This window comes from Protopterus annectens, chromosome 6.part0, assembly GCF_019279795.1.
Source record: "Protopterus annectens isolate FY-2018-M chromosome 6.part0, PAN1.0, whole genome shotgun sequence".
Taxonomy (NCBI): domain Eukaryota; kingdom Metazoa; phylum Chordata; order Ceratodontiformes; family Protopteridae; genus Protopterus; species Protopterus annectens.
Genome location: NC_056737.1, coordinates 1722452079 through 1722477268, shown reverse-complemented (window position 1 = coordinate 1722477268; position 25190 = coordinate 1722452079). Strand labels below are relative to the sequence as shown.

Sequence of the window (25190 nt, the reverse complement as noted above, 5' to 3'; positions counted from 1 at the left end):
GGTGAGTTTAATTTGCAGACATGCACTGGAGGCATACATTTCATGACCTCACACATTTTTGTTTTGGCTTTATACACTGATAAAACTGAATGTTATATTCTGGGACTCAAACCTATGCATAAGGGACAAAACATTCTCTTCCACAACAGTGATATTCCATTTTTGCCACAGAAGAAGTGCTGCTCAGACATAGTCAAGAATCATTCATAAATATAGCTGATAGTTTGAGGTGTTAACCCAGTATGTGTGTAACTTGACAAGATTCTTGCATATAGATTCATTTGTGTATGTGTCTTTTTTAAGTGTGAAGGCCATCCAAGTCCAGATAGCAGATTTATACTTGCAGAAATACAGTAGACAGTATACCCTGAGTCATACATCAAAAACACAATAAGGGTGTCTTATCCCTCACACATTTAATTCATATAAGTTCCACTATCTAAAGTGTTATAAGTGAGATTGAATATAATGTGAAATGGAACAACAGCAAAAATGTCTAGAATGTCCTATATTAGGGCCCATCATCATATGTATGGCAACCCTACACTTTCACCTGTTGCCACAAGGATGTTGAACTAACACTTGTATATTTTCTATTCATTGCTATAACCTGGACTGTCACAACAGTATAAAATATGTTGCACTTCTTGCATTTTAACCTAGAACCATCTGTATTATACCACTACACTTACAACTGCTGCCATAGGAATAGTGAAATGACAGTTGCATAATTCCCTAGTCATTCTTAAGTTTTGTGTGTTGACCACCATGCAACTCCACTTACCATGCTTGTGCAGTACCCAACAGAATTAATAGAATGTATCCATTTTCAGTTATTTGCTATCTGCATCCTGTCTACAGGTGTTCTGTCCGCTTCCTGTGTGGGCCACTGCCAAGTGTCACACAAACAAGATGAGTATAGCTAAATATATGTTTACCCATGTTTGTGATAATCCACTCACCACAAACACTAGCAAAAAAGGGGGGAAATTACCTGAAATGAAGAAAATCAGTTTATGAAATAAACACTACAAATCTTTTATTGGTATATATGAAATATTTTTACACAGGTCTAGATTTGAACTCTCACTCCAATGAACCTTCAGAATACAGTAAGGATGTCTTATCCCTGTGTGCTGCACAAACAGATTTGCAGCAGGGAACTGAAATTATTCTACATACAACCATCTGCAACATCATCCACATTACTAACAAAACATATGACAGTTGTTTGTACGTGCATTAATTTCCAGTGTAGTGCACTTAGTGATCACACAACCATTTATGACTATTACTTGCAAAAACACAGCTCTGTCTTATCTCTCTGTGTTTGTTTCTCATTCTTGTCTTATCTGTCCAGTAATCTGTGACATGTAGTCTGTAAATCATTCTGTATCCTTGTCCTTAAAATGTGTGAGGATAGTAAATGGCAATAATATGCAGTTGTCAAGAAATGAAAGGGAAGCTGGATGTTACTGAACAGAAACTGTGGAATGTTGCTGCTTACTTACATTTACAACCTTGATACAATTACTTCTACACTTTGTAAGTCTAACCTGACTGACACACCCACAGGAGGTAGGATAGTCTGAACTGCTGTTGTATTTTTCTCCTACCAGTAATTATTCACAGTTGCAATCCATTATCTACAAACACTGAGGGAGTGCCTGAACTATGTTTACATCTGAAACACAGAGTCAAGTATTTGGGAATCAGCAATTCTAATGAGTTCACACCTTATCTGCATCTTTACCATACTCACATCCCTGAATCTACACCATAAAAAGGGAACCATGTAGCTAGGGAACATGAAGGTGAGGAGACTTGTTTATGTTGATAACGCAGAAGAGGATATTACTTTGGGATACATCTAAATAGAAGACTGCTGACTTTGAGAAGGTATACTTGCATTTTTCAGCTATATACTGCATATGTTGAAATGTCATTAAGAAAAATTGATTAATATATATTTGCATTAGCAAATGCTACTTTTATCTGTATGCATTTCTTAGAAGTGTACTGATGGCATAAATATTTGTCAGGACATTTCACTTTCTCAGATGCACAACCTTTTTAACTGTCATCACAACTGCAAATTTTACATCTGTTTTTCTGTGTGCAGTCTTCTATTGTTATTTCTGTGAAATGGTAAATGTCCTGTATTATCAATAATACAATGGTATTAACCTTCTAGGATGGACCATACACACCTCTAGGGGAGTGCCAGCTACAAGTACATATGATTGGCAGTAGCTTAAAATGGAATGTTCTGTGTTAAATCTTTATACATACTTCAGGGGCAGTTCATTTGATAACATGTTTAGCAGTTCACTGATGGTTTATTAGTAAAATGTGTCATTTGCCTGTTCTTTTTGGGGGTGGGGCGCAAAGTTGCATTTCTTTTTCTGCACAAACAAGGATATGTAGCTATTGTTACTCTCCTTGTTTTGCATCGAATCTTGCTTTGTGTGTGAATGTAATATGTTATAACCACACAATTCCTTTTTTATATTTCAGTATCTTGACTGTTTTATGTTTCTCCAGGAGGTAATAATGAAATGCTACCTTTTATATGTGTTAGCTATAAACAGGAATTTTAGTTAGGTGATACTTATGTGTATTATCCTTCTGTTGTGTTTTAGGTGACCTAGGACTATGGCATCCAGACATCCCAATCCCCAAAAAACACATTTCAGTGACCTTGAGAATCAAGTCGTTAGTCATTATGGAAGCTTTTAGGTGACATGGTGTTATTCTGGTTGAGAGGAGATGTGGAGATATGTTAGGCAGAATGCAGATTCAACAGCAGATAGTTGCTGATGTGAATGTAGTAGGCAGCCACAGCAGGACATATGATCAGGTGCAGCATAGGGCCAGTGACATGATTTTACCTACACGGAAGAGAGCAGCTACAGTGGCCAGTGATCAAATAGGTAAGCGGGGACTTGCTATACTGCCACCATTAACAGCAAATGAAGAGTTCCTGTCTACTGTCAGGGATCCAGACAGCTCCCAGTAAAATACATTTGGGAGGGGAACCAGATATGTGAGTAGTGGTAAGTGCCTGGGTTGCCAGCACACAGACATTCAAGATTATTCCCTTGCCATTACACATGACTTGGCAGTTAATAGAGTGGAAGCCCTCCCTATTTATGTAGTGCCTTCTCTGTTTCCCAGGTGGTGCCTTAATTTCTATATGTGTACAATCTATGGTGCCCTGTAGACAGCTACAGGGGAAAACACCTGCATATCTGTGGCCCTGTCCTCAGGAGTATGGAGAAAATATATGTGGTCAGTGGCATATTGGAGCATAGCATTCAGGAGTTGATGGAGAATCCTGGATGCTGATGCCTATGACACCACCAGCAAGTCCCCTGTTGGTCACTGAAAGGTTACTTTAGCTAAAACTCTGAGTGCTACACATTCCTTTGTCTCCACTGGTATGGGTTCCCCTCAGTTTGCCCTGGCTCTGAGTTGAGGATGATAGAGGTTGCAGAGTTCCTGTAGTGTGTCTCTATCCACCCTGTAACACTCGACAATTTCCATGTCATGTAGATTGTGGTAAGTTAACCAGGGTATAAAATTTCTTCTTTTCTTTGGCTGTGGTCTTTTAACAGCAGCAGCAGGATATACTTCAGCCTGTTGCAAATACATATGAATTAAAGTAACAGCAGCTCCTAACATTGTTTCTGTATAGACTCCTTTCCATGGCTGTATTTCAATAGGTTTTGGAATTCACAGAGAAAACAGCACTGAGTGTACATGGCTGCGTTATAGCTTGTTGAATAGCTCCTCCATCTTGAATTGGCTCATTAGCATACAATTCAGTTGCTTATGCAGTAATTAGTATGCCATGGTGTTTACCTTGTTTGCACAGCTCTACACACCATGTAGAGCCACTTACTGAATCCAAAACAGTGCGCTAGCATGTGCATGTTGCGACAGTGTAAACAGACCATGTAGGTTGTACTGAATCTAGGTTATTGTTTATATATTGTTTACAGATAACATCAAATATATAAAATATGGAACTAGAGAAGCAAAGTTTTCAGATTATAGAACTGTCTTGGCAATAATAGAGGAGAATGAAATTATAATAAAATAAGTAAAATGTCTTAAATAAATTGCATGAAAAGCTGCAGGAATGGAATGTCTTAAAAAAGAAAATTGGCAGTTGTGGGTAGATAATATGACAGCTAAGTCATTTATGGAAGTATGACAACATGGTGAATGATGTATAAAGAAAAGTTTCAAAAATATACATAAAATTAAAGAGAGGGCAGTGTAAGAAGAAAAACAATAACACATAACCAAAATAAATGTGAAATAATACTAGACAAAGGGGTGGAGAAGTCTTAGAAAAGAAAAGAAATTATATTGATATAATAATGAAAAAAATGGAAAAAATATATTTAGATGGAAATATTATTACAAAGGGAGAAAATAAGTGTCTTCATTTTTAAGTAAAAAACTTAAATATGATGAGAGAAAATTCATGTAATGAAGGATAAGAAAGGGCAGTTAAACTAAAAATTAAGAAGAAATTATGGATATAAATAATATTTTATTCTACCTTATATATTTGTCTATTTTTGCTATATGTTAGCAAGTTTTTTTTACTATTGTATGGTTTTGTAATAATAATTTCTTGTTTGTATTACTATGGAGCTTTTCTCCTTGGGTCTCCACTGAAAATGGGCTTCTGGCTCAGTTGGACCAAGCCAGTTAACAAATGTCAAATAAATAAATATAAATGAAAGGTCTGCCCATAATATGAATTAGAAATAGGAGTAAAAAGGAGTTTATGGAAAGTAAATAAGAAAAATGAGGCAGTGGAATAAATGGAAAAAGAATTGAAAGAAAATAGTTAGAGGATGCTTTAAAAGAAGTTAAAGAATAATTTTCACCTGGTCCAGATGGATTAGGATGGCTGAGATTCAATAAAGCACTAAGTGTATGTGATATGTATTCAAAAAACATTCTTACCACATTTTCTGTGCTTTCTAGTTTCTCAGAAAGATTACACTAAGTGTACATGTAGTATTCACATTGTGGTAACCTTTATGAATCCCTGTCAGTATTTAAAGCTGCAAGAATATCAGTTGGAAAACTAAAATTCAGAAGAAGAAGGTGTTAGTTATGTCTGTTCACTCAGATTGGTGTATACTTAGTGTAGGCATTATTAAATCCCAGGGACAATCTTTATAAAGAAATGTCAGATAATGAAAAGGATTTTTTTTTTAAATATATTGAATGAATGTATGGAAGAAGGTATAAACAAAGAAAACATTTGTAAGGGGGTTTTAAAATATATATAAGAAGGGAAAGAAGAGGGAATAACAAAATAATGGAGACCAATTAATCTGGAAAATACTAACTATAATATATGTGTGAAGATTATTCATAGAAGAATGATGGGTGTTATGAAATAATAACTGAATGAGTTTGTACATGGAGTTAAAGCAACATAAGTAAATGCAATACTAATGATGGTTAAAGAAGTGGTTAAATGTAGAGACAAAGTGAGGAGAGGGAAATAACAGCATGTAATGTAGCTACATTATTTGATAGTATTGATCATGAGGAAATATTGAACATTTAAAAAAAATATGAAGTAAGAGAAAAATAACGCTACTGAGGACAATTTATGAAAAATTTTGTGTGTCTCTGATATTTAATGAATTGTTAAAAAGCAGGACAGGGAAGTGGAGTAAAGTAGGGCTATCACTGAGCATGTGGGTGTTTGTGATAGTAATGAATGCAATTATAAAAATATATAGATCAGGATTAGAGAATGGTAGATGGAAAGTTAAGAAAGGGATAAAGGTACCATCAATGTTAAACTAAGCAGATGATTTGTTTATAGTAGCCAAGAAGAAACATTGGCTAAAAGAGATAATTTTCTGAACAGAACAAAATTGGTTACAGCAGAATTATAGGCTCATAGGTTCATAGGTAGGTACTAGGCTATTGGCCCTAGGGCCTATATAAGCCTAGCCAAAAAGGTACCCTGGCTTTTGCCACCAAAGAAAATTATTTTCCTGTGCCCCTGTTGAGCAGAGCCACAGAGGTGATCCCCATGGTGAATTTCCTATTTCCCATCCAATCATCAAGATTTTTCTTAAAAAGTGCTACTGAGGAGCTTTGTTTGATATAGATAGGTAGTTTGTTCCAGAGTATGGGAAGTCTCTAGGACAGGAACCTATCCCTCCAGCATGTTCTGTTTAATGTAGTGACAAGGTTTAGGTCCCTAGAGCATGTAGCTCAGAGGGATTGGGATTTCTTTAAGTGGAGCATGTCCAACAGCTCTGGGTTTGACATAGCTTTATATGTTAGGCAGAGATCACCTCTGAGTAGGCGATATTCAATGGAGTAAAGCCGGAGTTTTTTGAGACAGTCTGCCTAGGGCATCTGTTTGAGGATGGTAATCCTCTTTGTGAGGTATTTCTGTGGCCTTTCCAGTTGTTGTAGATATCTGGTGAAGTACATACCAAAAGGGGCATTATACTCTATAATGGGTCTAATGAGTGGTGAGTATAGGACAACAATGACCTCTTCTTTCCTGGATGAGAAACCATTTGTGATGAGGTGTGCCACATAGAAGGATTTTCTGACTACTGTAGTGATGTGATTACCAAATGGGAGACTACTGTCCACCTGTGTCCCAACATCTCTTATCATACTTTCAGTGTTAAGTAGACTACCACCCATGTGGTAGCTCATGGGTTCAGAGTTTTTACCAAAGTGGATGACAATGCACTTTTTGGCACTGAGCTTGAGGCCATGGCTTTGACACCAGGCATCTGTCTCTGTGAGGCCTTTTTGTGGGATGTCCACATCATTAGGAGTTTCAATTATAGCTCCTAGTTTGCAGTCATCTGTGAACTTCATTAGCCAAAGACCTTCTATGTTAGTCTATACTTCAGAAAAGTAGATACCAAACAGGAGCGGACCCAGGACTGAACCCTGTGGTACTTCACTTGTCACTAGTCTGAAGTCGGATTTGGAATCTACTATTTTCACAGTGTGGGTTCTGTCAGTGAGTCAGTTTGCAACCCATCTTGTGACATAGGAATTTATACCTAGTTTAGTGAGTTTATCTATAATTTCAGAGTGGGGGATGGTGTCAAAAGCCTTGACGAGATCTACATAGGCTGTGTGAACTACCTGACCCTCGTTTATGGCTTTGGTGACTGCTTCAAAGAAGTCTGTCAGGTTTAGGAGACATGATCTGCCTTTTACAAACCCAAACTGGGTGAGGTCCAGAGTCTGGAGATTACCAATATCTTTGTGTATAAGATCCATGATGATACGTTCCATGGCCTTGCAGACCTGGCACGTTAGGCTAATGGGGCGGTAGTTCCCAGGGTCTGCGGTGGCTCCCCCTTTGTCGAGTGGGATAACCGTAGCTGTGTGCCATTCAGTGGGCACAAAGACTGAGGTGAGGCTATGATTGAACATGGTGCTCAGGTGGGGAGCCAGTTTATTCTGCATTTCTTGTAGAACGCAGCCTGGGATGTTGTCAGGTCCCATGGATGCTGTGTTCTTGGCTTTGGAGAGTGTGGTTTTTACCTGTGCAGCCATGATTACAGGAACTTTGCATTCTTCCAGTATAGAGATGGGCCCTTTAGGAGGTCAGAGGGAGGTAATGTTAGTACTGAACCTATCTGCAAGGATGTTGGCAATATCAGTTGTTTCTGTATATTTAGTGCCATTGTGCTGTAGCTCAGAGCAGATCTGAGTGTTGCCATTGAGATTCTTGACATATCTATAGAATGCTTTGTGGTTGTCTTTAGAATCGGTGGTGATTTTGTTTTCGTAACTAGCTTTGGAGGATTTTATGAGGGATCTCAGCTTCTTACTGAGGCTGACCAGGGAGATCCTCCAATCATGGGATTTTACTCTTTTTTACAATAGTTTCTTTCTTCTGTTGTAGAGTTTGTTTATGGCAGGGGACCACCAGATTGGATTCCTTTTTTTGAAGGATAGCATCTTGGTTCTTTTAGGGATAGCGCAATCCATGCACTCATGTAAGTGCTTATAAAGTGCATTTGTGTGGGATTCAGCAGTCGTACTTCTATTGTCCATCTGCACGGGTGTCGGGAAGTTTGCCAATTCTGTCTTAAGAGGCGTGAAGTTGGCTTAGAAGATTTTTTTATGGTGGTTTCCCTAATTGGGGGTGGGGTGGGGTGGGATGTGGATGTCTAATATGATTGGCTTGTGGTTGGATCTGACCGAGGAACTGACCTCTGGTGTGGAACACCTGTCACCCATGCTGGTAATGACCAGGTATAGGATATGGCTGCCCCTGGTGGGGGTGTGAATAAGTTGATCCAAGACATTGGAATTTATGAATTCCAGAAAACATTGAGCAAAAGAGTTGGTATATGAGTAGTTTTCCCAGTTAATGGTGGGGTAGTTGAAATCGCCCATTATTAGGGTGTTGGGTTGTACCCTAATATTTTCCAGTGTATCAAGAAATGAGGAGTGGGAATCCTGGGGCATGGTGTGGGATCTGTAGCAAGCTACAATTTGGATTGCAGTCCTGCCCAGAGTTAGTTGTACTTGGATAATCTCGGATGCATCATGCTAAGCAACTAGCCTGGAGGTTTGGATATCCTTAATGAATATGGACACACCTCTGCCTTTAGTGTTTCAGTCCAATTTGGGTGGCCAAAAGGTGTGGTATGAATTATAGCCTGGTAATGCAGGGGTGCTGCCTGGTGCCTTGAACCAGGTCTCTGGTCTCTGTCACTACACAGATGTCAATGTTCTCCATTTTAAGGAGTGCCTCAAGTGAGTGCATTTTGAGATTTAGACTTCTAGCATTGAGTAGCATTACCCTCAGATTTTGCTTGCTTGTACCTGTTAAGGTGGTGAATTTGTCATTTGAACCTTGCCTAAAAAAGGCACTATAGGAGTGGCAAGAGCCTTAGCCAGTATCCGGAATCCCATGGGTGACAGGTGCAGGCCATCTCTGGCAAAGCATCGTGGTCTGTCGATCATGTCATCCCAGGCAGACAGATACTGGATCCCCTTAGAATGACACCAGAAGCTTAGCCAATTGTTGAAGTCAATCATTTTGTCCTTGTACTGTGGTATCATTCTAGGTGATGGCAGGATGCTACTCAGGGCTAGGGTCATACCTGCCTGGGCTACAAGATCAAAGAGCTCCTCCATGTCTCTTTTCATGTAGTCCAGGGAGGTACATCTCAGGTCATTCACACCAACATGGACAATGACAGAGTCATATTTTTACTTGCTGTGGTGTGACCTGAGTGTGTCCATTATGTGGCGGATCCTGGCACCTGACAGGCAACTGACAGTAACCTTCTCCTTCTTTAGCCTAGTGAGTGGAACATCAGTGTGGCTGACTATAGAGTCACCTATGTTGTTATGCCTTATGGGCTGTGGTTGAGTGGCACACTGAGTTTATGGGCTATGTGTCATTTGGGTTGTCTTGGGGGGATGGAGGTCGCTTGCATTTCTGCTTTGGAGGTCTCTGTTTCTTGAGCAGAGTTTTGAGAGCCTCCGTGAATGTAGGTGTGTGTTTCATGTTTATATGTCTGTGTTTTGGTGGTGCAGGTTTCGAAGGACTATGTGATGAGTTTGGTGTGGTGCAAGTGTTTACCCTCTCCTCTTGACTGTCTAGTCCAGTCTCGGGTGAAGAGAGCTTTGCTTCCAGTTTGGCTATATAAGTGCATCTCTCATAGGTTGTAGTGTTGGTTGGTAGGAGGACAGGGTTGTCTGTCTACATGAGGCAATTGCTGCATTGTCCCAATATTCCCATATTCATCAGGTAGACAGGAGAAAACACCAGGAGCTGACCCTTAGACATGCCTGTGTAGGTGCTTATTTAATAAGTACTAAAAACTGTTTTCCTCTAGACAAGTGAGGAAAGTCGAGTGCTGTAGTAATTTGTAGCTTATTTAGTGCTTACAATGAGTTCTGAACAAGTGCTGAGCTCAAAGAAACAGATTTTAGTGCTAAAACTAAAAAAATGGCTAGTTCTAAATGAAAATTTGAAAAGCAGACTTTATGATGCAGGGAATTGTTTAACCCTAGCTAAGCGGTGATGCATAAAGTGTATTTTTTTTTAATATAACAGTTGCAAATGAGCAAACTGATTTAAACAAATTAACCAATAAAAAGCTAAAAACTGAGCCCCTTTCTAGCAGTCTTCGATTAGACAAGTTCTAACTGTACACTCCTGCCACTAGGTTGCAGGGGAACCTTCTCCAAAAAAGATGGTCTGGATTAGTGCTCAAGTTATACAAACAAATGTAGATTCAGTAGGTCTGAATTTAGTCTATGCTACAGCAAACAAGGCGTACCAATTTCAGAAAGAAACAGTTCAAATAATCAGGCACAATAAGCCTTCAACCAGAAATTCCCAGCTCAGAAGAGCAGAATCTACTCTCTTTTCCCACAAGAGTGCAGACCACACCTTCTTAATGTAAAATAACTGGCCCAAAGCCCAAGTGCTTAAACCAGAACTAATACACTTTTAGAATAACAGACAATAAGCCTTCACTCAGCAACTCCCAACTTAGAAGGATGTAAGCTACCTGTCCTGCCACAACAGTGCAGACCACAAACCTTCTTAATGTAAAACAACTGGTCTGAAGCTCAAGTACAGCTATGTATAAACAGTTTCTCCCCTGAAAGCTTCCAAATCCATATACATGTACCTTACAAAACTTATAACTGCAAAAGAAAACAAATGTACCTCTGATTGTCTACTGTAAGACAATGTTAATCACTAGCGTGATGTCCTGTTTTGTGTATATATGCTATATGTATGTTAGTTAAACACCAGCATGTTGGCCTGATGTATGTATACACCATATGTATGTATGTTCTACTTCTTTTTACTCTCAAGTAATGTATTGTAATGTGGAGCTCTTCTCCCCGGACCTCTGCTGAAAATGGACCTGTGTCCAGTCGGACTTTCCCGGTACACAAATGTAAAAAAAAAAAAAAAAAAAGTGCTTCAACCAAAGGCTTAGAATAACAGTTACAATTAAATCAGGCCACTAACAAGCAGTAATAAATGCAGAAGAACAAATGCAACCAAGCACCTCTAAGAACAAGCAGCAAAAGCAAAATAAAGCAATAAAGTAGAAAGAAACACAAATACAGTAAAAGCAGATGAATAAAGTGCATTTTTTTATATAACAATAGAAAATGAGCAAACTGATTTAAACAAATTACCCAATTAACCAATAAAAGAGCTCAAAAATTAGCCTTGTTCCAGCAGTCTTCAATCAGACAAGTTCTAACTGCACACTCCTGCCACTAGGGTGCAGGGGAACCTTCTCCAAAAGAGATGGCCTGGATTAGTGCTCAAGTTGTACAAACAAAACTAGATTCAGGATGCCTGAATCTAGTCTATGCTACAACAACCAAGGCGCACCAAGTTCAAAAAGAAACAGTTCAAATAAGCAGGCACAATAAGCCTTTAACCAGAAATCCCCAGCTCAGAAGGGCAGAATCTAGCCTCTCCTCCCACAAGAGTGCAGACCACAAACCTTCTTCATGAAAAATATCTGGCCTGAAGCCCAAGTGTTTTAACCAGAACTAATACACTTTTAGAGAATAACAGACACTGAGCCTTCACTCAGCAATTCTCAACTTAGAAGGAATAAGTCAAAACATAAGGGACTGGGAGTAGTAGTTAAACAGTAGGAATTTATTTTACTAGAAGGGATATTGATGTTCTGTGAGTTAAGTCTGAAAAAGACCAAACAGTAATAGAACAACAGAGAAAAGTTGTAAAAAAAATAAAAGATGACAGATTGGTTGAGGTTGTTTCAGTTTACCCTAAAAAGGGGTATATATGTAAAACATATATTTTAGGAAAACTAGCATATGTAGGCAGTGTGTATATCTTTATAATCTGTATAGAAAATGAATTGCTGGGTATATATAGTGAGCAAGGTTGAATTAAATCAAAAGAAGGATAGTTTATAATGTAAAAAAAAAGGAGGGGGGAATGGATTTAATAAACACAGTTGTATTCTTACCAAGACTAAATTTGCTTTGGGCATTGATAAAAGTGCCTAAAAAAGATAATACTAAGAAATGTATTATTTGAAAAATATAAAGGTGTGCAGACAGATAGGGTTAAGAAAATAAAAACAGAAACAAAAGGTATGAAAAACAAAGGGTATGGAAAAGAAGGAATATAAAAGTAAAATAAAGACATGGAAATTTGATATAATTGGAAAGGAAAGAACAATGTACAAAATAATAAAATTAAAGTACTATATTGATCCTTAAGAAAAATTAAGAGGAGTGAATACAAGAAAGCAATAAGAAAAAGGGCAGAAAAGGTTTGAATTCTTTTTGAAGCTAATGATTTTTTGTGGCATTTATTATGAGATAAACTGCCATTGAAAAGTAACATGAAATATAAAATTATATAAGAGAATTTGTAATAGTTGTAATATTGAAGAGACATTGCAGCATTGATCTTTTATTTTCATTTTTTTTTTGAAATGTAAGAAAATATTTTTGGACATTATTCAAAGATGTTATGACTATATTTTTAAATACATTTTTGTGGACATGTGCTTGTGCTGCATGGAAAATATAAAGTTTGGAGTGAAAAAGAAATTGAAAAATGGGATATAATTGTATTCATTGCTTGGTGTTTATGGAAAAGAAAAAAAAACAACAATCCACAGGCTCTGTTAGAAAACATTACATTTTTATCATGATCATTGTCTTAGCACCACCAAAAGCCAGACATTACACAGAGCTACTTACATAATATGCCTTTTGAATCAGTTGAACAACATTGCTTGAGTCTTCAGATAACTCAGCCACCACAGATCTAGGGATTAGTTTGCTCAGCATCTATAACAGAAACATAAATACATTTACTGAATTCATGGATAATTCTTATTTTACTCAGAATATAATCCAAATTGAAAACCACAAATATAGAAGATTATGATGGCAATGCAAGTCATTAACAAATTGTTATACATTCACGAGAAGAACATCAAGAAATTCACCTTGACAGCTGAGCAAAGTGACGCTTAAAAAGTAAATCTTGACATCTGTGTTGAAAGATGCAATAACTCTTTGCAGTACATGGAGCTTTACCAGCTCTATGTAATTCCAGTTTCAGATAAGAAGTATAGCAGCACAAAACATTTTATAGCTTTGAAAGATGTACAGCAGTACTGTCACATAAACAGCAGTCTAAAGCCAAATGTCCATCTGAGAAAAAAAACTTTAAAAGCTGCTAGATATGTCAATCTGTCCCATGATATGTTCAGAAGTATATCACAGCCAAGTGTTTAACAGTTTTTAAAACATTTCTGGTTTCTTACTGCTGTTTTATGGTGGCTGACACTGGCTGCTGTTACACTATAGCTTAATAATGACTAGAGATGCTTAATAAATGTTAGTTAAGTACTTTTTGACATCAGAAGAGTGCTTAACAAGTTTGACTTTTTTTTACATTTTCTCAGCATAATTTTGGTGATCCATGAACTACAAAGATATATTAAGCTGCTTGTTTAAAATATGAATGGTAATTGCTAATAATCAAAACACTTGTCAGGTGCTGCCTACAGAATCTATCTATCTATCTATCTATCTATCTATCTATCTATCTATCTATCTATCTATCTATCCATCTATCTATCTATCTATCCAAATTTTACCCACGACCTAGAGAGAAAGTAATTAAAATTACAAAGCTAGAACAAAGTAACTGCGTAATAATTAAAAAAGCAGCTAAGTATACATACAGTCAGTGACACAGATCAGTCAAAATTAGTAAGCTCCACATTGGAGATAAACAGTGGATCTATGTAAATGAAGTAAAGTAATACAATGAATTCCATTCACACTAAAAAGTGCTTCAAAACACTGCAGATCTGAACCATTCTAGTTTATGATATGTAGACTCAGAAATAGGTCATAAATGCATAAAACGTTCAAATGTATATGTCAGCATTAGTAGAAATGCTTAGGAAATTATAAAATGAAACCTAAAAGATAACTATTCTCTTGGCTAAATGATAATGTAACTGCCAAAGGATTATCATTATGGTTGAAAGACGTAATTACTGCTTCATAATCAGTACTGATCACACAAATTATTGAGTACAATGCCCCCTTTGAGATGTATCTCATTAAACATATCAAGCAATCAGAAAGACCCAAAAGGTTCCTAACCAAAAAATCAAGGGCTTAAAGTTCCAGAGCTATCAATACAGGCTGGTTGATCTATCCTTTTATTTAGCATCTTACAGACTTTCAAGGCAAGATCACTGTCTCAGATACTGCTCTAGTGGAGTTGTCCTGGACTTCCTGTATCTCCACAAGTCCAATATTTTATCACTGGTAGAACCAAGCACCTAACTCTTCAGTGGCAGATAAATAAAACAAGATAGTGGGATTTATAACACATGATCTTACAAACCTCTGGAATACACTTCCTCTGCATATGAAGCAATAACTTAATGCCTTCTTTTAAACATTACCTAGGTGTCTGGATTGCAAGCCACAAATTTACACCAGAATTGACTGATCTGGCTCTCCTGGATAAATGAGGTGCAGCATGAGGAAGTATAATGGTAAGGCATGAATGGTCATAAGACTTGGTGGTCTTTGACTATCTCTGAAATGTCTGAAGACAAGTCCCATCTTGTTTCGCCCATTTATTTACCTATTACAATTTGAAGAACCACGTCATTTTCAATATGATGTACAAGAATTCTAATCTCATCTGTATGAAATCCAACTGATCACCTCCAGATATATGTCATGATAAAAGACAACAGTAGAGCCCTACTGCATTGTAACTGATTAGGAGCTCATGCATTGCTACAGATGAAGATTCTATCTCATATCACCTTCTGTCTTCATGGTACTCAGAGTCAGATATTGATGAACTTATTATTTTATATGTTCATGTAATGTATATCTTGTCAGTAACTATTTGAAATCTAGGGACCAGCTTTACTGAATCCTGAAGTGTGGAGACTGAATAGCTGAAAATCCAGATTTATATATATATATATATATATATATATATATATATATATATATATATATATATCAAATGTGTGATTACCATGTGTTATAAAAAGCTTCTTTTCTCCAAGGTATGGTGTTTTCCAAGTTTGGAAGTGTTGGGAGGTTGCCTCCTTGCAAAAAAAAAAAAAAAAGATGTTTAAAGAAGAGCAGTCTTCAATATTCACTCTTCTCCTGCATTTTCTGTCTTTTTTGTCTTTGCATATCATGACTTGGCATTTCGAGACTCAACATTTTAACAGAAAGCCCTATTTATTTCCTGAGTTTATGTGCATTTTTCAATGCAGCTAATAGAAGATATGCTAATTCTGCTATTGCTAGATAGACTTAAATAAAAGAAGGCAAGCTCATTCTACTAATATCAGACATCCCTGAATATGTAACCGAATGTGTGGCACAAGAACATATTCTTCTGATAAACCAAGGACTGTTTCTAAGCATGTGCTGGGAACAACAACAGCTCATAACTTCAGTGAACTGAGTCACAGATGACTTTGAACAAAGTGAGGAATCATCAATGACAAGGAAATAAGTGGTCAGGACCATAAGAAGGATAAATTTATAAGGAACATGGATCCTGTAAAACACGTCTAGATAGAGGAAGATAACTATTGAAGTTAGTCCTACTTGTTGTTGTTGCAATCATGAACTATTAAGCTGTTAGGTAATGTTCTGTGAATGGAATGAATTACGCAGTGACAATAAACATTGTATGCCAAAAACATTAGAACTGATTGAGCATCTACTTTCACCAGCATCCATATTGTTACAGCTTAAAGTATTAGTGCTACAGCAGGAAAATGTAAGGTTAGTGAGATAAATACACAGCTGAGATGTGCATACTGTTGTAACAAGTTAACAAGATTTTCATAAAATAAAGTGAGATAAGTTATGAATTAAGATAATGCCTGTAGTAGTTTAACCAGAAGTAATAACAGTAAAATGAACGGTGTCTGTGAAATATGAGATATATTTTTTCAAATTTTCTTTAGATCTTGACCTGAGCATATTGTTCAAAGACTGGGCATTAAAATCATAGCACTGGCTTCTTAAAAGTCATAGAAGATAGCCAGGAAGAGAAATGTTTTGTTATTTTTCACATCAGAACATGATCATTTACTAGAATTTATATAGATAGTGAAAGTAATCTTTATATAAACTTTTTTATTTAATAAAGTCTGACATTATATGTTCATAGGCTCATAGTTGTATACTAGGCTAATGACCACTACGGCCTTTATAAACCTAGCCATGCAATCCAACCTAATTGTGCCCCTATGCATCATGGCCATTTATTTGGAGGGGGTATGTTAGTTAGGAAGTTTCTAAAGATTATGTATGTGTGTGGGTATTTCAGTTTGGCCATTACTATCTGCCTCTGTCTATCAGAGACATGGGGGCCAGACTGGGGGTGAATTTCTGATTTCCCATCCATTGGTCAAGCTTACACTTAAATAGAGTTAAGGATGACTCTGCTTTACATGGGTGGGAGGCCTGTTCCAGAGCATGGGATTTTCTGAGACACATAATTGTCTCGACAACATATCTTATTTATGTGACAAGCAAAATTAAAATCTTTGGATGTAGTAGTTCTGATGCAGCTCATTTCATGGCTGTGCAAAAGTCCATCAGAGCTGGATCTGATGATGCCTTGTATGCCAGGCATAGATCACCTCTGAGTAACCTGTAGGAGACAAGCATATAGACAAAGGGCTATAAGTCAATCCATATAGGACAAAGTGTTTAGACCTTTGATTCTTCTGGTAAGGAACTTTTGTTAGCACTTTAGCTGTTGCATATGTTTGGTCAGGTACATGCCAACGGGGACATTATACTCAAAGATGGGCTTGATAGGGGCTGAATCAAGTGAAACTATGACTTTCTTGGACCTGGATGCCATGCTCTTACTGATAAAATGGGCGACATAGAATGATTGGCCACATGTTGGCCAAAGGCTAGATAACTATCTACTAGGATACCTGATCCCTGACCACTGGGTCAACTTTTAGGCATGTCTTATTGATAGAGTAATTAACCTGGGTGTCAGTTTTCCAAAAGGCACTATAATACATTTCTTAGCATTGAGTTTTAGTCCGTGACTTTGACACCAGTCATCTGTCCATGTTAGAACCTCTTGTAAGATGTTTGTGTCATGGGGGAATCCATGATAGCAATTTGCAGTCATCTGCATAGTTAGTCAGCCAAAGGCCCTTGATGTTAGCCTTTACCTGTGAGAATTAGATGCCAAATAGTAGTGGTCCAAAAATGGATCCCTGAGGTACCCCACTGGTGACCAGTCTCTTAGTCTGAAGAGTTAGACCCATAGTATTGAAGTGAAACAAGAGAACTTTCCACTGCAAGACTGCACAGGCAGGCTCTAACCACCTGTACAAATACAACGACTTCCCTGGGAAAAGGTCAATAACTATATTTTTGACAAATAGGACCTTGTAACAGTTTACTTCAGTATAGTATACCAGGCAGATAAGAAATACAGTATCTACTCAGCCTATTGCCTACGTTAGCTAAACGATATCAGGATTTTATCCCTAAAGTCTGCTATTAAATTTAGTACAAAGGTGTAACTATAGCGTGGGACATAAGTTCCACCTCAAACAACTTTTTGCTACCTACAAGCAGGTCGAGTTGCCATTATTAGTGGCCTTCTACACTCACTTGCTTTACAAGTCCTGAGATATAGAAAGCTCCTGTTGAGCGGTGAATGGTGAGTTAATCCCTCCCTCTCTCAAGCGACGTAGAGGAGTTTTTAAAAACCCCTGCTAGTTTCCGCCAAAATCAAAGATACTAGTGCAAGTATTGTTTTTTCCGCCTAGCTGCCTGCTCCTGCCCCTAGGTATGCAACATTGTTCATATTTATTTATCTAATACCTTACTATCAATGTATCTGCTGATAATTGCTAGTTATTTAACTGTTATCAACTGATTTTGCTGTACTGTGCTCAATTTATTTTATTCAGACTTGCACAAACAAAATACTCGGTATGTTACAGTTTTAGGCTAGATAAATGAAATCAGAAAACCATTGTTTGCTACAGTCTTACACTAGATAAATGCTATATTGGTGCGTCGCTAAACCCTGAACGCTAATACTAAACTTGTGCACTCTGTAGGAACGCTGATTAATAGGAGTAACGCCAAATCCTAGTCGGCGTACTCAGTAACATATTACAGTTCAAGTGAGCTTGGCAAACACACCGATCGACTAATCTTAGTCGGCGTATTGCCTCACTAACTCAAAAAGTATGTTTGTTGTATTCAACTGTATCTTGTAACTGCATCATTATAACTACTGTTTAGGTGTGTTAGACTTGTACTCTGAGGGTATGTGCCAGAAGCTATAGCTAGAGTTGCTTTAAAGCAGTTTATTAGCTTGTTTTCATCTACACTCTTAAAACTTCTGAACTGCTGCATGAGGATTTCGCTATATTAAAGCACGTGTGTATACTCTATCTCTCCCTAGGTACCTGCCCGGTAAATTTCCACCGCGTGGCCACCAAGAGTTAGACCCATAGTATTGAAGTGAAACAAGAGAACTTTCCACTGCAAGACTGCACAGGCAGGCTCTAACCACCTGTACAAATACAACGACTTCCCTGGGAAAAGGTCAATAACTATATTTTTGACAAATAGGACCATGTAACAGTTTACTTCAGTATAGTATACCAGGCAGATAAGTAATACAGTATCTACTCAGCCTATTGCCTACGTTAGCTAAACGATATCAGGATTTTATCCCTAAAGTCTGCTATTAAATTTAGTACAAAGGTGTAACTATAGCGTGGGACTTAAGTTCCACCTCAAACAACTTTTTGCTACCTACAAGCAGGTCGAGTTGCCATTATTAGTGGCCTTCTACACTCATCTGCTTTACAAGTCCTGAGATATAGAAAGCTCCTGTTGAGCGGTGTATCCCCGCTCCGGTTTGCACTCGCTTTGCTTGGGCTCGCTCCGCGCACCACCCTGCCCCCTAATCCCACACGCCCCCACTATCTCTACTTTTATTTGCTCAATAACCACACCCCAAATATCCCAGAACCAATTGTATTCACCCACACATTAACTACATCCCCTCTCATTAATCCGGCAGTCAAGTATACTAAGCATCCTATTTTGTGGTCCCACTTAGTATAATATATCACCATTTCCTATTAATTATGTCAAAAGCTAAGAACCTTCTCATCCCCCTTATATTACCACTTGTAATTATTCCCTATATGCTAACTAGCTATGAAAACCTAAAGCTCACAGGATATCATTACCCTAAGGGACAAACTAGTAATTCCACAAATCAGTTCCCTAATAAACCTTCTCCTCTCTATCTCCTCATTAAGTCATCAGGCACAAACTGTATATACCTCACCCAACTATACCCAAAGGACCCAACAACAAAACAAGGACAAAAGATACTTTATAAACTCCTAAAACTCTTAGATCAACTGAAAAAACGTATTATGATAGATGGTGATATACACCCAAACCCAGGTCCAACCCCCAACCCCACTACTGACATGCCAAACCCAGGCCCAACCTCCAACCCCAACATTGACATACCAATACTAACCCAAAGGACAGCCTGCTCCCTTCTCATCTTCCATCTTAACCTTAGAAGCATCAACAATAAGCTTCAAAACCTACATGCCATGATAGCCACACACCTCACTGATATTATGTGCCTATCAGAAACATGGCTTAAACCAATCATCAAAGACGAAGAAATTCTCCCACCTGGATATAATATTTTAAGGGTTGACCATAAAAAAAAAGGGGTGGTGGTATAGCTGTCCTGTTCAAAAGTTCACTTAATATCATATTGCACCCTATCCAACCCCCTATAACAGCCAATGCAGAAACACTAGCCTTACAAATATGCCTAAATAACCAAAAAAGTATTAACCTATTTGTAATATATATTCCACCTGGGAACAACTTAGAAACCATGGAGCTAACGTTAAATTGGTTAGCTACAAACTACCCTCAAGAAACCATTGTACTAGGTGATGTTAACATTGACTGGACCCTATGTTCAGCACAGACTAATCCTACCCCCATTAACCTGTATGGATTCTCCCAAAATATAATCTCTACAACAAGACTAGGTAACCCTTACCAAAAAGAAAGTATACTAGATTGGATCCTTACCAATAACCACGCCCATAAGTATACCACCAGGACCCTTCCTAATGACCTGAGTGACCATCTTGTCACTTTCTTAATTAAACACAAAGTTTCTAGGACAAATCTTCCCTTACATAGACTTATTAGAAATAAGAAGAAATTTGTTCCATCACAATTTGTAGCAGAACTCAAGTCCTGCAACTGGACAAAGCTAAAAACTTTACCCCTAGAGGAGAGTGTGTCATTTTTTAATGACACATTCCTAAAGATTCTTGACAATCACGCTCCTAACCGACTTACCAGGACTAAGGTGAAGATAGCCCCCTGGCTATCCAAAGAAACAAAAACCAAAATTAAAATTAGAGATAAAGCATGGGACAAATGGCGAGCCACCAAGGCACCCCTAGACCGTATTAAATTCCAGGAACTTAGAAATGAAACTAAAAAAGCCAGCACAATGGACAAAAAGAACTATTTCTGTCACCTTCAAGACAAACACCAGAACAGCCCTAAGAAGATCTGGGCAGGCTTAAATAATCTCCTCCATCCTGGGAAATCAGCCACTCCTACCCCTGAGACTCTTATTGACAAAAAGCCTGAAGTCATAGCTAACACCTTCAACTCCTTCTTTACTGAAACTATTCAATCACTAGCCAATCAACTTCCTCCCCCTTCCCCACCCCAAACTAATGTTATTGAAGCCACATTCCCATCCTTCAAATCACAGCCTATACCTACCTCTTACATCAAAACCTTACTGAAAAAACTTAAACCAACCACCCTCTCGGCAGATCGGCTCCCAGCCGAATACCTGCAAATAGCAGCTGATGCTATAGCCTACCCCATCTCCATCCTGATAAACAGAACCTTTACTGAGGCCACTATCCCCAATATCTGGAAAATATCCTATGTAATACCACTCCATAAAGGTGGTCCTTCTACCGAACCATCTAACTACAGACCCATAGCAATTCTATCTCCAATAGCTAAGATCATGGAAAGATGTGTTCATAAACAATTTCTTAATCACCTCTCTCTAAACAATCTTTTGACCAAATCTCAACATGGCTTTAGACCCTACCATAGTACGACCACTGCCCTCCTATCCTTTACTGACTCAATTAATAAAAATCGCAACAACAAAAAAAATCTTCCGCCCTATTTCTTGACCTGTCAAAAGCCTTTGATATGGTCAATCATGAACTACTTCTACAGACGCTAAAAACCTTCCACTTTGATAATTCAGCTCTCAATTGGTTCCATGCCTATCTCTCTGGAAGGCAACAGGCAGTCCAATGGCAAAATAAGCTCTCTCAACCCTTACCTAAATCCATAGGAGTTCCACAAGGCTCCATTCTAGGTCCCCTTCTCTTCTCCGTGTTTATAAATGAACTCCACTCAGTTATCCCTCAAGCCACATGCATTCAATATGCAGACGACTCCACCCTCATCTGCTCAAATGTCGCTCTCCCTGACTTACAAGTAATGACCCAACAATGCTTTGGTACAATTGAAAAATGGCTATCAGCGAGGAATCTCATCCTAAATCCAAAAAAAACTAAGCTATTACTATTCTTTCCCACCTCAGTTCCTCATCCAGTGCAATACTGCCCACCAGCTAATAATAACACCTTCTTCGTTCAATCTAATAATGGCACTATAATTAAACCTGACACTAACACTAAACTACTAGGGGTCACTATTGACAATAAACTTAAATTTAACTTACACATCAGTCAAACCATAAAGACTGTAAATAAGAAACTCGGATCACTGTATAGAATTAAGAACTTCCTCACCCCCATTGCCAAACTAACCATAGAATGTACCCATCTTCTCTCCACACTACTGTATGCTTCCCCTGTTTTCTCTTTCCTCAACATAGGGGACATTAATAAACTTTCCGTGACTTACAATCACATTGCTAGATTCATTACAGGTGCCCCTTATAGAACACATCACTGCCTTAACCTAAAGAAACTTGACTGGTTAGAACTACCAAATATTCTCAAACTTAACCAACTCTCTGAAGCATATAAAATCATCAAGGAACCTGAAAAAACTCCCTCACTAAACAATCTACTGACTCCCTATTTCAACCTAAGTAGTCTTCGCTCCTCTAACAGATTACTGGTCCAAACCATCAAATCCAACAATATGGGAGGGGATGCTCTCTATGCCAATTCTATAGGCAAGGTTTGGAACTCCCTACCTAACAACCTAAGACTCTCCAATTCACTTTCTCAATTCAAGAAAAATCTTACCCAATTCCTTAAGGCACATTGGATATGCCCCTGCGTAAACCCAGGCTAGGTTCCTGTCAACTATAACACATCCTACACTACTTGAACAAATTGGATATCTTCTCAATTTCTTACTCTAACCGACTATTAATCCTACCCTTCTGTAATAAAGCAAGCAGTTTCTTTATCATCCCTCAGAACTCTAGAAAAGCAATGAACTGGAAACTCTACATAGTACTTTAAAGTCCCTTGAATTGCACTAGTTTTTCACTAGTTTTTTCTTTTCAGAATTGTATTTTAACTGTAATTCTGCTATCATCAGTTTTTACATGAATGTATACAATATGTTAACTAGCATATTTTTTCCATCTATGCAATGTGTAAACTTATATGTATTTTTTTTTGCAATGTGGAGCTTTTCTCCCCAGGCCTCTGCTGAAAATGGACATGTATCTAGTCGGACCATCCCGGTCAACAAATGTAAAATAAATAAATAAATAAATAAAATAGTCGAGGTAGCATCACCAGTCTTGACTTCCTGGAGCCTGTTAGAGCCAACTGACAATCCAGCAAGTTATATAGGGGTTTATGCCTGTTTGGTGAGTTTGTCAACTATACCCATGTGATGTATTGCATGAAATACCTTAGCCAGGTTCAGGTAGGCAGTATGCACCATTTCCCCTCATTCATTGCTTTGTTGACCTTTTCAAAGAAGTCCACCAAGTTTAGTAGGCATGATCTTCCCTTGATGAAGCCAAACTGGGTTGGGTTCAATGTCTGAAGGTTGATTTTGTCTTTGCTGATCATTTTATTGATAACTCATTCGATAGCTTTGCATACCTGACTAGTCAGGCTAATAGGTCTATAGTTTCCTGGATAAATTAATGGTCCACCATTGTGAAGTGGGATGACCATTGCAGTCTTCCATTCTCATGGTACAAAGCCTGTTTCAAGGCTCTAGTTGAAAAGTGACTGAAGTGGTCCTGACAGGTGATGTTTCCAGCTATTTAGGAGGGATCCTGGGATATTCTAGGGGCCCACTGAACCTGTGTTTTTGGCCTTAGTGAGTGCTGCCAGGATCTGTCCCCTGTTAATAGTCAGGGGTTATGCTATTAGGTATTTCATGGGGGGAGGCAGGGGGAAATGGGGAGTGAATTTTGAGCTGAATTTATCAGCCAGCAAATTTGCTATGTCACTCTACTCAATGAAGGTGGCACCACTGATTACCAATTTAGCACACTGATGGGTGCTGCCTTTGAGGTTTTGGACATAGCTGTAGAAGATCTTGTGGTTGTCTTTAGCCTGTCAGGCTACCTTGAACTTGTAATTGGCCTTGTTGGACTTAATTAGTCCTCGTAGTTTCCTGTTTAGTTTAATTAGATAGCTCTTAACATTATGGGAGTTGTTCTCCTTGACTTTAGCCATGACTATTTTTCTTTTTGTTATATATCCTATTAAGGTTAGGGTTCCACCAGTGTGGTTTGTTTTGGGCTTATTTCTTGTAGGCACAGAAAGTTCTATACACCAATGTACATGGTTGCACAAGGTCTCTGTGAACAATTCTTCACAGGTGGTTGTAAAGTCAGAGTTGGGAGGGGCACTGAATTTTAATAAACTATCACTCAACAGGGTGTAGTTCACTTTGGAATAGTTCCTAACTGTTACAGTATTTACAGTGGTAACAGAGTTGATTTTTATTTTAAAGGAGACAGCTTTGTGGTCTGACCTCACTAGTGAAGATGGGATGCTGGGCATAGGGGGGTACAGGTCTCTCTCATGTTGTTGTGTACCAGGTCTAGTAAGTTTACACCTCTAGTAGTGTAGGCACTATCATGTCAAGGGTGTTAATAAAGTCCAGGAATCATTGTGCCTGTGAGTATATGGCAGTGCATGTTTCCCACTCTACAGACAGGTAGTTAAAGTCTCCCATGAATAAGGTATTTGGCTTGATGATGAGTGCCTGCAGTAGGTCTAGGTATGAGCTATGGGATTCTAGGGACATAGAGGGTGACCTATAGCCTGCTAGGATATTGTATGGGACTTTGTCTGTGGTGACTTGCATGTGGATAAATTTCAGGCATTATCATTTTTAACCAATTTAGAGTTATGATAGTTGGTAACATAGTTTGAGATTCCTCTGCCTTTTGTACCTATCTGTGCAGCTGATGGTCTAAATATATGGAAGGCACTGAAGCATTGCACTGCCAGAGAACTTTCTGTGGATGTAAACTACATCTTGGTAATGGCTGACATGTTTATATTCCCCAGACTGAGGAGAGCTTGTAGGATGTGAAGTTTCTTGATTAGTCTCCTAGCATTGAGCAGTAGCACCTTTAGTTTTCTTTGGATTTATTTTGCTATAGCATTGCCTAAAAAGGCTCTAAGGGTGTAGATAAAGTTTTAGCCAATATTCAAAAGCATAGGGGAAACAGGTGTATATCATCCTTTGCAAAGTAACGTGGTCTATTAACTATTTCCTCCCATGCTGGCAAATATTGACTTCCACTGCAAAGACACCAGAAACTAAGCCAGTTGTTGAAATCAATCATATTTTGTTCATACTGTGGCAACACCCTTAATGAAGGTAGAATGCTGCTCAATACAATACACATACCTGCCTGAGCCACATATTCAGAGAGATTAACAATGTCTCTCTTCATATAGTCCATGGAAGTACATCTCATGTTGTTAACTCTCACATGGACTATAACAGAATCATACTGATACCTGTGGTGCAGTGACTTCAGTGCATGC

The 25190-nt window shown here is 38.2% G+C and overlaps 1 protein-coding gene across 3 annotated transcripts in view; it reads right to left on the bottom strand.

Annotated features, from left to right (window-relative positions):
- LOC122804910 (integrin beta-2-like) overlaps positions 1-25190 on the bottom strand; it is a 1273642-nt gene that overhangs the window by 135490 nt on the left and 1112962 nt on the right. For all 3 annotated transcript variants that reach the window (XM_044075119.1, XM_044075120.1, XM_044075118.1), the window contains exon 9: positions 12772-12861. In XM_044075119.1, the coding sequence (XP_043931054.1) occupies positions 12772-12861 (90 nt within the window). The remainder of the gene's footprint in view (positions 1-12771; positions 12862-25190) is intronic.